Below are 15,524 nucleotides of genomic sequence, written 5' to 3' on the forward strand. Positions count from 1 at the left end.
CTGATGGTACTGTCCTTTTAAATGAATGGGCATTGTGAATGGGATTGAAAGTTTGTGTAAGAAACAAAATTTGAAAGATTTCACCAAAGAGGATAATTATGTTTTTTGGAGGGAATGAAGCTATGGCATGCATAGTGAGGCTAATTGGTCAGGAAATGGAGAATGTGAGTGCCTTCAAATGCTTAGGTGGTGTGATGAGGATGGACGGGACTTTAGAGGATCATCATCATCGTCATCATCCAGACCTCCTTTCCCACCCAAGGGCAGAGTGAGGAGTAGCAATGTCCAGACTTGCCCAGTCCAAATAGGCCACACTTCCATTCATTCATCATTCAAACCCCCGGAATCCTGGCTTTACCGGATACGCCAAAAACATTCACCACATTCTGCAGCTTCACACAAACGTATCCGATTGAGTCAATCCAGATGCTGCCATGCTCACAAGGGGTGCCAAAATCCCTGATCATGCACTTCTCCTCACAACATCCATCCAGCCAGCTCAATCTCTTTCCAGTTCACTAGCTTCACCAACTTCCAAATCTCTCCTCCCTGATCAAACACTCATCCACCACATTTCTCCACCTTCTCCTTGGCCTATCTCGCCTCCTCCCTCCTTCATAGTCGCTCAGGTATATCTTTTTCACCACTCTATTGTTATCCATTCTTTCCACATGACCATACCATCTCAGTACACTCTCTTCGATTCTGGTGTCCACCGACTTCCTCACTCCACACTGTTCACAAATCACATTATTTCATATCCTATCCATCCTCTGTACTCCACATACATTGCTCAGCAGTCCCATCTCCACAGCTCTTACTCTTGACTTTCATTTTCGTGTCACACCATAGTCTCACACCCATATGTTAAAGTTGGCACTAACACTCCCTCGTGTAAGCCTCGTGCAGCTGCAACAGTCAAGCCTCTGTTTTTTATCAAGGCCTTCATTGCATCAGCTACTTTTCTTCCTTGTGTCACTCTGCTTTCAACTTCTTTTGCACATTTTCCTCTCTTTTCTATCACTGTACCTAAATATTTGAACTGTCTCACCAATTCCAGTCTCTCTCCATTCACTGTGACATCACACTGAGAGTCACCTTATCTCTCATTAACCATCACTTTACTCTTCTCTGCAATTACTCTCAAGGCATGACGCACACGGACATCAGCAAAAGTTTGCACTAGCCTACCAAGTTCTTGTCTGGTACTTGCAAGCAGTACTGCATCATCAGCATACAACAAATTTGAGATATTCCATCTATCACCATTCATTACCAACACCATCCCTTTCTCCATTACTCGTGTTTTTACTTCTCTCATCACCTCATCCATATATATATTGAACAACCATGGGGACATCACACAATCTTGTCGCACGCCCACACCGACGTGAACCATTCACTTAGATGCCCATTAACCCTTACACATGCTTCGCTACCATCATAAATACTCTTGACAGCAGCTAGCAGCCTACGATCTACACCATACATGCACAAAACTTTCCACAATCCCTCTCTGTCTACTTTGTCGTATGCTTTTTCCAGATCCATGAATGTCATAAACACCTTATGGTCCTTCTCACAAACCTTCTCTGCTGTGTGTCTCACTGCAAATACTTGATGCACACATCCTCTGCCACTCCTAAAGCCACCCTGCTCATCACTCACTAGGACTTCTGGTAACTCTTACTTTCTTTATAATAATTCTTCCATATACCTTCCCTACCACACTCAATAAATTTATGCCACGATAATTCTTGCACTCACTTCGCTCACCTTTATTTTTGTACAGGAGTACTCTGCAGGCACAGTTTCACTCATCCAAGCCTTGTTACATATCTCCAACAAGCACTTCATTCCACTCTCTCCACTACACTTAATCATCTCCGCATACACCTATTGAACCACAGCTATCTATCTATCTATTGCCAGATGCCTCAATCCCGTTTGGGGTGGCCATAAACAAGTCGCCCTGTCCCCAGCCATTTCACTGCCCTGCTCCCAACTCACACCCCCCTCTCTCATATACCTCTCCACCCCATCCCTCCATCTCATCCTCGGCCTTCCCCTCCCTCTTCCCCTCCACCTCACTCACATACACTCTCTTCGTCAGTCTTTCACCCTCCATCCTCTCCACATGGCCAAACCACCTCAGTGTGTTCCTCATAACGCTTCCTATCACATCCACACCACAACGCTCCTTTCCCATTTTTCAGCCGTTTCACAGCGCTCTTCACCTGTGCGAGTGTCACATTTCCTGGCACTGCATTCATTCTCTGCACACCCCCAAAACCAGTAATGTTTACAGACACTCTGCTCTCTCTATTCCCATTCATCAGGCTTTCAGAATATTCTTTCCATCTGGTCATTACTTCATCTCCATGGGTTAGTAACCTACCACCAGCATCCTTCACACCATCACATTTTTTTCCGCTTTCACTTCTACGTTTCCGCACCCCTTTCCAGAATAACTTCCTATTTTCAAAGAAGGTTGCATTCATTTTCCTTCCCAGATCATCATTTACCTCCTCCTTTTTCCTCTTCACTAGTTTCTTTACGTGCTTCTCGCTTTCGATATACTCGGTTCTTATTTCAACTGAACCCCTATCCTGTAACCACTCTGGCCACATCTTGCTCTTTTCCTCCACTGCTTTCTTAACCTCCTCATCCCACCATGCTGTACCCTTCATTTTTTGTTGATACTCCTGCCGCACCACTCACCACTTTAGCATTCCTAACCAAGCAGTCCCTATATACATTCCACAGGTTGTCCAGATCCAATTCATTCCAGTTCACTGATTCTATCTCATCCTCTACTTTGGTCCTGTAATCATCTGCCATTTCTTTGATCCTCAGCTTCTCAACTTTCAGTCTTTCTCCCTGACTGCTCCTGTCTCTCTTGATCCACCTCACTCCTCTCAGCTTGATCTTACATGCCACGATCATATGATCTGACAGACCTCCACATCGTCCTCTCACAGTCCTCGTATCAGCAACCATTCCCATCATCAACCTCTGTATGAGCACGTAATCAATCAGGCTTCTTTCAACATGATCCCCGTTTCCTCTGTACCATGTATATTTATGTGCATCTTTGTGTTTGAAATATGAGTTACAAATGCACAACCTCCTCTCCTGACACATATCCTTTAGTCGCGTCCCATTATCATTTTCTCCTGGTACTCCATAACAACCCATTATGTCATCCTCAGGACCAGTGCTTACTCTTCCGTTCATATCCCCCATCACGATCACTTTATTGCTCCTGGGCATTTCTCCCACTACTTCACCTAGCTCATCCCAAAACCTGTCTTTCTTTCTCTCACTCCTGTCCTCACACGGTGCATATGCTACAATCACCACCATTTTCACCTTCTCAAACTTGAACTTGACATACATACACCTGGATATGACACATTTGTAGTCTCTCATTCCACTCTGCCACACCTCATTCATCAACAAAGCAACTCCTTCCTTACATCTTCCTCTCCCATTCATTCCTGATCTTACACATTTCACACCCTCCCACTTCTCCACTTCGCACCCTTTCATCTTCGTTCCACACAATGCCATCACAGCATGTCTCGCATTGTTGAACACATTCACAACAAACACCCTCTTGCCCGGGGCAGGTATTGGGCCCTCAGAGGCTCTCTGAAATGACTACCATGATTAAGTGATTTTGGATAGGGGAAGCTGGGGGACACTTAACCCTGCCAGAAACCCCAGTTATATGGTTACCACCCAGCATAGTAAATGGTTTCCTGGGTATTCACTCTACATTGAGTGAGTGGATGACGAACGCCCCCACCTACCACAAAGGATCAGATGCAAAATAGAATACAGCCGAGAAGGATGGTTGCTGGTATACAGGAAGGTGAGCATGGATGTAAGAAGTTGTTGCACTATGCTATTATCATCCCCACACTCTCTTCCTTTGTCTATACTGTATTTCCCACTATCTGTGATCTCCAGTCTTTCAAATGCAGTGTGTCCAGGCATCTAGAAATTAATGGATCTTGAATTTAGCCCCCTGTTATTTTTTATTACTTTTTTTTTTTAGATAACAGCTTGCAGGCTCCTGGCCTTTGGTTCCTTCTTCCATGCATAAAAAGAAAAAAGAAAAAAAAAAAGTGGATGGTAGGTGCCCTTACATACCATCACCTGAGAGTCGTGATAAGGACTAGGGATATAAGCATGGAAGTAAGTCACTGCTTCACAGTACTTCAGTCATTAATCTGGTGTGTGGAAATGAATCTTTAACCATGTTGGAAGAACACAAGTCATGTGTGAGAGCAATGGATGTGAGTTAAATGAGAGGAGCATGTGGAGTTACATAAAGAGACAAACAGACAGACAAGGAAATGAGAAGCATTGTGGTGTTGATGAGGATGTACCGGAGAGCATTAGAAGTGCCTTGTGGTCATTTAGCAGTGTGGAGAGAATGAATAATGACTGACCGGGAGAGTGTGTGTGGGTAAAGTGGAAGGGAGGAGGGGAGGATGAGAAGGAGGAGTGAAGTGGAAAGGTATATATGTGAGAGGGAGGTTGTGATTTTGAGAAGGGGCAACCTGATGGTGAAGGACGGGGTGACATGAAGGTGCTTTGTTTGTGGCCACTCCTTCATATATTGTACTGTACCTTCAGAACAGATGTATTACTAATGTGAACCAGTGCCTTCACATTTAACTGAGGTACCAGATGTCAGTATGATATCTTTTCAGTAGATTGTCAGTTGTTTTCGTCTTGATGCTGAATGCTATTTTGATTCCAGTCATTTAGCATTGCCTGGCACAGGATGAATCACAACATACCTCATTAAACTACAGAGTTGATTTTTGTAGTGTTGGTTAATGTTGGTGGGCAAAGTAATCATGATAAATTTTGTGATTATTTTCTTGGAAGAAAGTTAAAAATAATTTTCCAATGGTAGATTATTTAAAGCCCAATGATCAGAGGACAGAGTATCGTCTGTCAAGACAGGAGTGAAATTATCATCCACATAGGATAATTATCACTTCTTTGGCAATGCTTTTTTCACACCTTGCACTGTTTCATCCTGTTAATCAAAGTCAATGCCTCATACTGCAAAATGTACTTTCAACACAGACACGGCTGTGGCAGCGACTTAGTGTAGGAACAATAAGGGATACACGTGTCATGACTCGGACAACACTTAGTGAACACGGGCAACGACTCACCATGGCCTCCTCATTGCGCACCAGACACAGGGATCATCAGCATTTGGTGGATGCAGCAATAAAGTAAGTTTTTTTTGTTTTTTTTTCTCAGTGCTCCCTCCTTGGAGGCACCCTCAGGAAGAGGCTTTCAACCATCTTATAACACCTCACAGGCATATTACATGTGCCTCGAAGGCACAGCATTTTTTTTTTTTTTTTTTCCAGGATTGATGATGTCTTGTCCATTCATTTAAAGTGATTGTCACGTGAGACACACATGTATATCCATTGTGCAGTAGTCCCCAGTCTTGAAGTGGTGTGACTCCCTTCACCATGTGCTTTTTGTCACAAACTTTATATTGTGTATTTGGGTGATCATTTGGTGTCTCTTTCAGTCATATGGATACTCGACTATTTTCAGAGAAGCTTGACCACCTGTTTGTAGGTTTCATTATGCATATGTTTGGGTCTTCACAGTTTCATGAAAGATGCCAAGGTGTTTTCCTTTTATTGACTCCGCAGTATAGATGTTGTTCTTAGATCTTTTGTCATTTGCTTGGTTTATATATAGTTAGTGCTGGGGAGCTGGGTGTGTCCAGTTTTTGCGGTGTTCAAGTAATTAGCAAGCCATTTTTTCATATTACAAGGCAGCCCACATTTTATATAATTCTGAGCAGTGATACTCAAATGATGGCCTGCGTCCAAATGTTGACCATGATGAACTTTGATGTGGACCCCAGTGACTTCCATTATTGAATTCCCAATATTCCCCTCTCCCCCAAATGAAACAATTGCAGTACTTAGCATTATCATGAGTTTTGTTCATAATACGCTCAAATAAATAATATCATTGGGTAGAGTTCCAGAGCAATGGAAGTCACGTATAATTACTCCTCTATATAAAGGAAAAGGGGAGGAAGAAGTGTGCGGTAATCATAGGGGTATTTGTCTTCGTAGTGTAGTAGGAAAAGTATATGGCAGGATACCTATTGGCAGAGTTAGGGAAATAACAGAGAAATTAGTTGGAGAAGTACAGGGAAGTCTTGGAAAGGGAAGAGGTTGTGTAGATCAGATATTCATTCTTAGGTCTTTAGTGGAAAAGTTACTAGAGAAGGAAAGGAAGTTGTATGGGTTTAGAGAAAGCATATGACAGGGTGGATAGACAAGGAATGTGGAAAGTATTAAGAATATGTAAAGTAAATGGGAAGTTGTTGAATGACGTGAAGAGTGTGTATGAGGAAACTAAAGCTGCAGTGCGTGTGAATAATGAGCTGAGTGAATTTTTCTATTTGAACGTTGGATTGAAACAGAGATGTGCTCTGTCCCCATGGTTTTTCAATCTGTATATGGATGGGGTCATAAAGGAGATACCCTGTGCAGTAGAGTCACAGTGTAAGACAAAACGAAACAACACACTTACAATAACATGGGCATTTAATTTCTCCCGTAATTTACTTAATAGCACTGTAATACCACTCAATTGTGCAAGAGAAACTGTGGGAAATGGGTGTGTTTAGGTACCTGTATTGGATTTCCAGACACAACTCGTGTGTTATGCTTTTGTCGGTCATTGATTGGCTTCCTTGACCCGACCCACGTGACCCATCTCCCACACCACCTGCCACAGCCTGCTACCTGCCTCAGTGTTGTGTAGACGGTCGCTGTGATGAGAAGTTTATTTGCTTATTTCCTTGCTCCTAATTTCCTCAGAGACTGTAGTTCCAAAGTACCTTTAGTTTTGCCTAAACAACCTGCAAGTCCTGTGGACACAAGAAAAGCATTTATTCTAAATGAAAATGTAAAATTGTCAGACGAAGTGGCATGATGTGGGAGCTTAAATGCAAACATCAGACAGAGATGAGTCAGGTGTTTGTACAATGTGGATAGTTTTCCGTGTTGGAAGTAAAAGTTAACGATGAAGGAGCAGTAAAATTCGTGTTTTCGCCTTTAGTGCAACAGGTGTGTGGAGGGGGGGGAAGCTTTGTACCCGATGTTTGTTATGAACTGACGGTCTTTGGTCGAGAAAATTCGGATCTTACGATATGTGAAGGCACAGTGTGGTGACATACATAGTTAGGTAGGATAATTATGTGAGTTCAGTTCTTGTGAATTATACTGTCATACAAATTATACTGCTTGGCTGACTTGCCTATTGTTCACGATTACTGCATTCGTGTGTATGTGAGAAGTGAGAAATACGCAGTCACTCCTTGCTGACGACTGCTTTATAGCATTTTTTTCCTTTGTTGTTGATGACTAATGTCTTTAAAAATAGTTTCACACTGCATTTTTTTTTTTTTTTTTTTTTTTTTTTTTTTTTTTTTTTTAATGGGCACTGAAAGTGATTCTTGGTGAAATATGCCTGATCCTGGGCGGCCATTATTCACATGTTGTTTAGGTCAAACGTTTTTTGCTTGATTGGTAATGAGGATTTTCAAGAGGCTTAGTGGCAGTCCTTGGTAATTAAAATTTTTATGGGGAGTATTAGGGGACGAAACTAATCGGGTAGGTTAGGTTACAATGCAGTATGCAGATATGGCCAGTCGGTGGGATCGTATCTAAACACCATCTTGGGTGTCTTAAGGCAGACATATTTGTAATAATCTATAATATATTTGCTATAAGTTGTTTTGGCAGGGGGGGACAGATGGATATGGAGGTGTTGGTGTGATGGTTGTGGAGAAATGGGTGGAATATGTTATGAATGTTTTGAGAGTAAGCAATAGGATATTGGTAGTGAAAATTCTGTTGGGAAAAAAGATAGCTGTGATTATATCGGCATATGCTCCACAGGCAGGATTGGATGAATCAGAGAAAGATAGATTTTGGGATGATTTAATACGTGTAGTGGGTGGTATGCGGGATGATGAAATAGTGATTTTGGGAGGGGACTTAAATGGTCATGTAGGTGAAGCAGCACAAGGTTATGAAGGAGTGCATGGGGGATGTGCATATGGTCTAAGGAATGCAGAAAGGGAAAGGATACTCGAATTTGGGGAGGCAATGGACATGATTGTGTGCAACACATATTTTAGGAAAAGAGACAGTAGGTTAATTACGTATGAGTCTGGGGGAAATAGCAGTCAGATAGATTATTTTCTGGTTAGGAGGGCCGATAGGAGGTTAGTGAGGGATGTTAAAGTTATAGGAAGTGAGGAGTGTGTGCAGCAGCACAAACTATTGATTTGTGATATGGTGCTTAAAGAACAAGTGATGAAAAAGAGGACTTATGTACCTAGGAGGAAAATATGGAAGCTGAGGGACCAAGTGGTGGGGGATGCCTTCTATAGCGAGTTGAGGGGGGTGGTGGCTGAACGGGGAGCTGTAGACAGAGGCGTTAATGAACAGTACAGAGCCCTCAAGAACAATTTCTTGAGAGTTACTGATGTAACATGCGGCTGGACAAGAGGACCACCAAGACATAAAGTAACTTGGTGGTGGGATGAGGGTGTAGAAGCTGCAATTAAGGGCTTTTCAGGGAATGGAAGAAGGGTGGTAGCAAAGAGGAATATGTGGCTGCCAAGCGTAGGGCTAGGAGAGAGGTATACAGGGCAAAGTCTGAGTCACAGAGACAATTACTTGATAACCTAAATCATGGGGAAAGTAAAAATATATTTAGGGTGGCAGGTCAGGTGGAGAGGGATAATCGGGATATCATAGGTGAGCAGTGTGTGAAGAATGATGAAGGAAGGGTAGTGGTGAACAGTGAGGATATTAAAGATGCATGGAGAGAGCATTATAACCGGTTGTTGAATGAGGAGTTTGACTGGGACAGGGAAGGTTTGGAGCCAGCAGATCCAGTGTCTGGCCCTTGGCCCTTGATTGATACTGCTACTGTGAGTGAGGCAATAGGCAGGATGAGGGTGGGGAAGGCAGCAGGTGTGTCTGGGTTGACTGCCGAAATGTTGAAGGCCTCAGGCGATATAGGGGTGAGTTTAGTCACTGACCTGATAAATAGGATTATTTATGAGTGTGTTGTTCCTGATGATTGGCTGAAGAGTGTAATTGTAAATGTGTATAAAGGGAAGGGTGATGCCCTGGAAAGAGGAAATTATAGAGGTATAAAGCTTTTAGATCAGATAATGAAGGTAATGGAGAGAGTCTTAGAAGGTATGATTAGAGAAAGAGTGAATATTGATGAGATGCAGTTTGGGTTTATGCCAGGTAGGGGGACCACTGATGCCATATTCATTGTTCGACAGCTTCAGGAAAAATATATTGATAGAAGAAGAGATCTTTATTTTGTTTTTGTTGATTTGGAAAAGGCCTTTGACAGAGTCCCTAGAGAGGTGGTGAAGTGGGCAATGAGAAAGCTTGGCTTGGAGGAGTGGCTGGTTAGGGTGGTTATGGCCATGTATGTGGGTGCTCACACCCAGGTGAGAGTGAATGGAGATTTGAGTGATGAGTTTTCCGTGAATGTTGGTGTGCATCAGGGGTCAGTCCTGAGTCCCATGTTGTTTATCATGGTACTTCAAGCCCTTTCACGTGACTTTAGAAACGGACTCCCGTGGGAGTTGTTGTATGCTGATGATTTGATGTTGATTGCAGAGAATGAAAGGGAGGCGGAGGAAAGGTTTAGGAAGTGGAGAGATGGTATGGGGCAAAAGGGTTTAAGGGTATATGCAGATAAAACAAAAGTGATGATATCTAGGGTTGGTGGCGGTACTGTCAAAGACGAGGGAGAGTGGCCATGTGCAGTTTGCCACAAGGGCGTGGGAAGTAATTCCATCTTGTGCGGTGTGTGTGATAAATGGGTGCATAAGAGATTTAGTGGTATCAGAAGTAGACTGCGAGATAATGCTGATTTTATGTGTACGGCATGCCGGGGTGAGCAGGTGGAGATCGTCAGACGTGAAAGGATTGAACTTGCTGGTGAATCTCTTGAGTGTGTGGAAGAGTTTTGTTATTTGGGAGACATGTTGTGTGCTGGAGGTGGGGCTGGAGCTAGCTCTGTGGCTAGGGTGAGAAATGGTTGGAAGAAGTTCAGAGTTGAGAGGTAGGATGGGACTGGAGTGTATTGGTGTTGTGATGAGGAGAGGTAGATTGAGGTGGTTTGGACATGTGGAGAGGATGGGGGATGATAATTGGGTGAGGACGGTGAGAAGTGTTAATATTGGGGGTGGGGTTATGAGGGGTAGACCGAGAAAGACATGGGACGAGGTCATTAAGTGTGACCTTAGGGTTAAGGGACTGAACAGGGAGGCTGCAATGGATCGTGCAGCATGGAGAGCCGCCATTAGGTGACCAAGGCCGACACATGCAAGCATGTTGGAGCCTTTAAAAACGAAACGAAAACGAAACGATATAAGGCCCCTAGAACGTAACCCCCTATTTTGCATGTACAGTATATACATGTCACGGTTTAGCACGAATTTGATTTTGCATGAGGTTCTGCTTGTCCTATCTTGTGTTGTATGAAGACTCTACTGTACAAGATAGAGCAGTGGATGTTGGAGCAACTATAATGAGAGAGGGCACTGTTTGGAAACTCCCTGTACTGTTGTTTGCAGATGATACTGTATTAAGGGAAGACAAAGGGGAACAGCAAAGCTTGGTGAATGAGTTTGAGAGAGTGTGTAAGAAATGGAATCTAAAGGTGAATGTAGGGAAGAGTAAAGTTATATTCTTTGAGAGAAATGAAGTCAGTGAATGTACAGTGAGGTCAGATGAGGAGGAAATGGAAAATGTGAGTGCATTTAAGTACTTGGGTAGTGTGATGAGTAAGGATGGAAGGTTAGAGGGTGAAGTTCTTGGAAGGGTACAACAGGGAGAAAGGTTCCCGGTTCTTTGAAAGCAGTGATGAGGAACAGGGAAATGAGTATGGAAGTAAAAAAGTTGCATCATGACAATATTGTGATGTCAACCCTAATGTATGGAAGTGAAGCTTGGACCTTGTTGGACAGACACAAGTCAAATGGTGAGGGCAGTGGAAATGAGTTATCTGAGAGGAGCATGTGGAGTTACATGGAGAGACAGACTGACAAATGAGGAAGTGAAGGAGGGTTGTGGTGTGGATGTGGATGTGATAGAAAGCATTAGGAGAAATTCTTTGAGGCAGTTTGGCCATGTAGAGAGGATGGGGAATGAGAGACTAATGAGGAGAGTGTATGCGAGTGAGGTGGAGGGGCGGAGAGGGAGGGGTAGGCCAAGGATGAGATGGAGGGATGGAGTGGAGAGGTATATGAAAGACAGGGGTGTGAGCTGGGAGCAGGGGAGTGAAATGGCGGGAGACAGGGCGACATGGAGGCAATTGGTTTGTAGCCAACACTCACTTGATTGAGGCATCTGACAGTAGAGAGATAAATGTACTGGGTTATCATTATAAATTAAGTTTGTTTGCTGCATTTTTTTTTTTTTTTTTTTTTTTTTTTTTTAAAGCAAGGAAGAAGGAACCAAAGGCCAGGGGCCTGCAAATTCCAAGAAGAAAAACAAAAGATAACAGAGAGCCAAATTCATGATCCATTCTTTTTGAGATGCCTGGAAACACTGCATTTGAAAGACTGGAGATTGTAGGTATTAGGAAAAACAGAGTGAGGCAATTTCAGAGTTGACCTGTTCCATACGTGAAGGACTGGAAGTAGCAGTTAACTCTTGCATTGGAGAGTTGGGCAGAAAAGGGATAAGAGTTTGTTGCTAGATGGGTGCTATGTGCCCACTGTTATGGTGGAGGGATGCAAGCAGATAGTTCAGAGGAGCAGTGACCATGGAAGTAGCAATAGAAAAGAATAAAGATGCAACATTGTGGCGAAGAGAAATGCTTGAAAAGAGTCAGTAAGAGGAGGAGAGTTACTGAGACAAAAAGCCTTGGACCCCATGCTGTTGAGAAGAGCTGTGTGTGGGGAGCCTCCCCTCACATGAGAGTTGCACTCTACACAGGGACGAATAAAACCCGTGTATAAAGTCACCAGTTGTGCAGGGGTAATGAAGGTACTGAGTCATTTTAGCATACCCAGTCTCTTGGAAGCAGCTTTTACAAGAGAGGTAAGATGTTCTTTCCAAGATATATCCCAGTAGAATGCAACACCAAGTATGTTTAAGGATGCGAGATTGAGCTGAATATTGTTAAAAATTAGAGTGTACTCCTGTGGAAGATCTTGTTGGGTTGATAGATGTAAGAACTGAGCTTTTCATGCATTAAAAACAACAAAGTTACTATTACCCCAATCAGAGATATGAGCCAAATCAGACATTAGGTGTGCCATAGCTTCGTCCCTTGTTTTTTTTAAGTAACTGCTGAGATGGATGCTGTGGGAAGCAGATGGAAAGATGAAAGGTGGAATCATCAGCATATGAGTGGATAGGGTTAGATGTACACCTTAGAAGGTCGTTTTCGTTTTTATCGTTTTCGTTTTTAAAGGCTCGAACATGCTTGCATGTGTCGGCCTTGGTCACCTAATGGCGGCTCTCCACGCTGCACGATCCATTGCAGCCTCCCTGTTCAGTCCCTTAACCCTGAGGTCACACTTAATGACCTCGTCCCATGTCTTTCTCGGTCTACCCTTCATAACCCCACCCCCAATATTAACACTTCTCACCTTCCTCACCCAATTATCATCCCCCATCCTCTCCACATGTCCAAACCATCTCAATCCACCTCTCATCACAACATCAATACACTCCAGTCCCATCCTACCTCTCAACTCTTCCATCGTAAACCCATCCCTTCCAGGCCTTGGACACAGGGACGCACTGCACATCCACCTAATCATTGTCATTTCTGTACGTCTGAGCCGGCGAATATCTTCCTCCTTCACTGCCCAGGTCTCACTACCATACAGCATTACACTCCTAACACATGCTGCATACAAAGACCCCTTAGCACATAGGGAGAGTCCTCTCAATGTCAGGAGAGGCAAGAGCTCCCTGAACTTCTTCCAACCACTTCTCACCCTAGCCACAGAGCTAGCTCTAGCCCTACCTCCAGCACACAACATGTCTCCCAAATAACAAAACTCTTCCACAAACTCAAGAGATTCACCAGCAAGTTCAATCCTTTCACGGCTGACAATCTCCACCTGCTCACCCCGGCATGCCGTACACATAAAATCAGCATTATCTCACAGTCTACCTCTGATACCACTACATCTCATATGCACCCATTTATCACACACACCACACAAGATGGAATTACTTCCCACACCCTTGTGGCAAACTGCACATTGCCACTCTCCCTCGTCTTTGACAGTACCGCCACCAACCCTAGATATCATCACTTGTTTTATCTGTAATAAAAGAGGTACAAGGTAGGGTAGTGGATGTTGGAGTGGTCCTGGTGAGAGAGGATAGTGTTTGGAAACTCCCTGTACTGTTGTTTGCAGATGATACTGTGTTGTTGCGTGAAGACGAAGGGGAGCTGCAAGGCTTGGTGGATGAGTTTGAGAGAGTGTGTAAGAAACGGAACCTAAAGGTGAATGTAGGGAAGAGTCAAGTGATGGTCTTTGAGAGAGGTGAAGTTAGTGAATGTACGGCGAGGTTGGATGGTGAGGAATTGGAAAATGTGAGTACATTTAAGTATTTGGGTAGTGTGATGAGTAAGGATGGAGGTTTGGAGGGTGAAGTGCTTGAAAGGGTACAGCAGGGAAGAAAGGTTGCTGGTTCCTTGAAAGCAGTGATAAGAAACAGGGAAGTGAGCATGGAAGTGAAAAAGTTACTACATGACAGTATTGTGATACCGACTCTAACGTACGGAAGTGAAGCTTGGACATTGTTCGAAGGACACAAGTCAAGAGTGAGAGCAGTGGAAATGAGTTATTTAAGAGGAGCCTGTGGAGTCACGTGGAGAGACAGTCTGACGAATGAGGATATAAAGGAGCGTTGTGGTGTGGATGTGGATGTGATAGGAAGCGTTATGAGGAACACACTGAGGTGGTTTGGCCATGTGGAGAGGATGGAGGGTGAAAGACTGACGAAGAGAGTGTATGTGAGTGAGGTGGAGGGGGGAAGAGGGAGGGGGAGGCCGAGGATGAGATGGAGGGATGGGATGGAGAGGTATATGATAGAGGGGGGTGTGAGTTGAGAGCAGGGCAGTGAAATGGCGGGGGACAGGACGACTTGGAGGCGATTTGTTTGTGGCCACCCCAAACGGGATTGAGGCGTCTGGCAATAGATAGATAGATAGACCCTTAAGCCCTTGTGCCCCATACCATCTCTCCACTTCCTAAACCTTTCCTCCGCCTCCCTTTCGTTCTCTGCAATCAACACCAAATCATCAGCATACAACAACTCCCACGGGAGTCCGTTTCTAAAGTCACGTGAAAGGGCTTCAAGTACCATGATAAACAACATGGGACTCAAGACTGACCCCTGATGCACACCAACATTCATGGAAAACTCATCACTCAAATCTCCATTCACTCTTACCTGGGTGTGAGCACCCACATACATAGCCATAACCACCCTAACCAGCCACTCCTCCAAGCCAAGCTTTCTCATTGCCCACTTCACCACCTCTCTAGGGACTCTGTCAAAGGCCTTTTCCAAATCAATGAAAACAAAATAAAGATCCCTTCTCCTACCAATATATTATTCCTGAAGCTCCCGAACAATGAATATAGCATCAGTGGTCCCCCTACCTGGCATAAACCCAAACTGCATCTCATCAATATTCACTCTTTCTCTAATCATACCTTCTAAAACTCTCTCCATTACCTTCATTATCTGATCTAAAAGCATTATACCTCCATAATTTCCTCTTTCCAGGACATCACCTTTCCCTTTATACACATTTGCAGTTACACTCTTCAGCCAGTCATCAGGGACAACACACTCATAAATAATCCTATTAATCAGGTTAGTGACTAAACTCTTTGCCTCGGACAAGGACTGACCAAACGATGACGACCAAGGACCGGACAAAGGACATTGTAATTGGAACCTGGAATGTAAGGGGAGCGAATGATGAGGTGAAAGAGAGAGAGATTGTCCAGGTGCTTGAGGATGCGAAAGTGGATGTATGTGGAATAACTGAAACAAAATGGAGAGGAGAAAGTGTGAGAGAATGAGAGTATGGATGTGGTATATGTGCAGGAGTAGGTGAGAATGAGAGGCCAAAGGAAGGAGTATGTATAGTTGTGAATAAAAGATGGAAGAGGAGCATAAGACAGTATGGATCAGTTGGGTCAAGGATTGTGTGGGTAAAGTTGAAAGTTGGAATACAAATGTGGGCGATTGTGTGTATGTATGCGCCAACGCAAGATCGTGCTAGAAGAGTGAGAGAAGAGTTCTGGACAAATGTAGAAGTGTGCATGGAAAAGTTTGGAAGGAATGAGAGAGTGTTTTTGATTGGTGATATGAGTGGTAAAGTTGGGAATGTGAAGGTGGATGGAATAGCTGGTGAGTGGGGTG

General features: G+C 43.7%; 1 protein-coding gene across 1 annotated transcript in view; it reads left to right on the top strand.

Moving 5' to 3' along the window:
• The window catches only part of Nup133 (nuclear pore complex protein Nup133), a 600,491-nt gene that overhangs the window by 386,686 nt on the left and 198,281 nt on the right, over positions 1 to 15,524 (top strand). The window contains exon 13 of the mRNA XM_080274695.1: positions 5,110 to 5,264. Within this exon, the coding sequence (XP_080130821.1) occupies positions 5,110 to 5,264 (155 nt within the window). The remainder of the gene's footprint in view (positions 1 to 5,109; positions 5,265 to 15,524) is intronic.

Source organism: Coenobita brevimanus, chromosome 59, assembly GCF_032717465.1.
Source record: "Coenobita brevimanus isolate Jiangsu-jjx chromosome 59, ASM3271746v2, whole genome shotgun sequence".
Classification (NCBI taxonomy): Eukaryota; Metazoa; Arthropoda; class Malacostraca; order Decapoda; family Coenobitidae; genus Coenobita; species Coenobita brevimanus.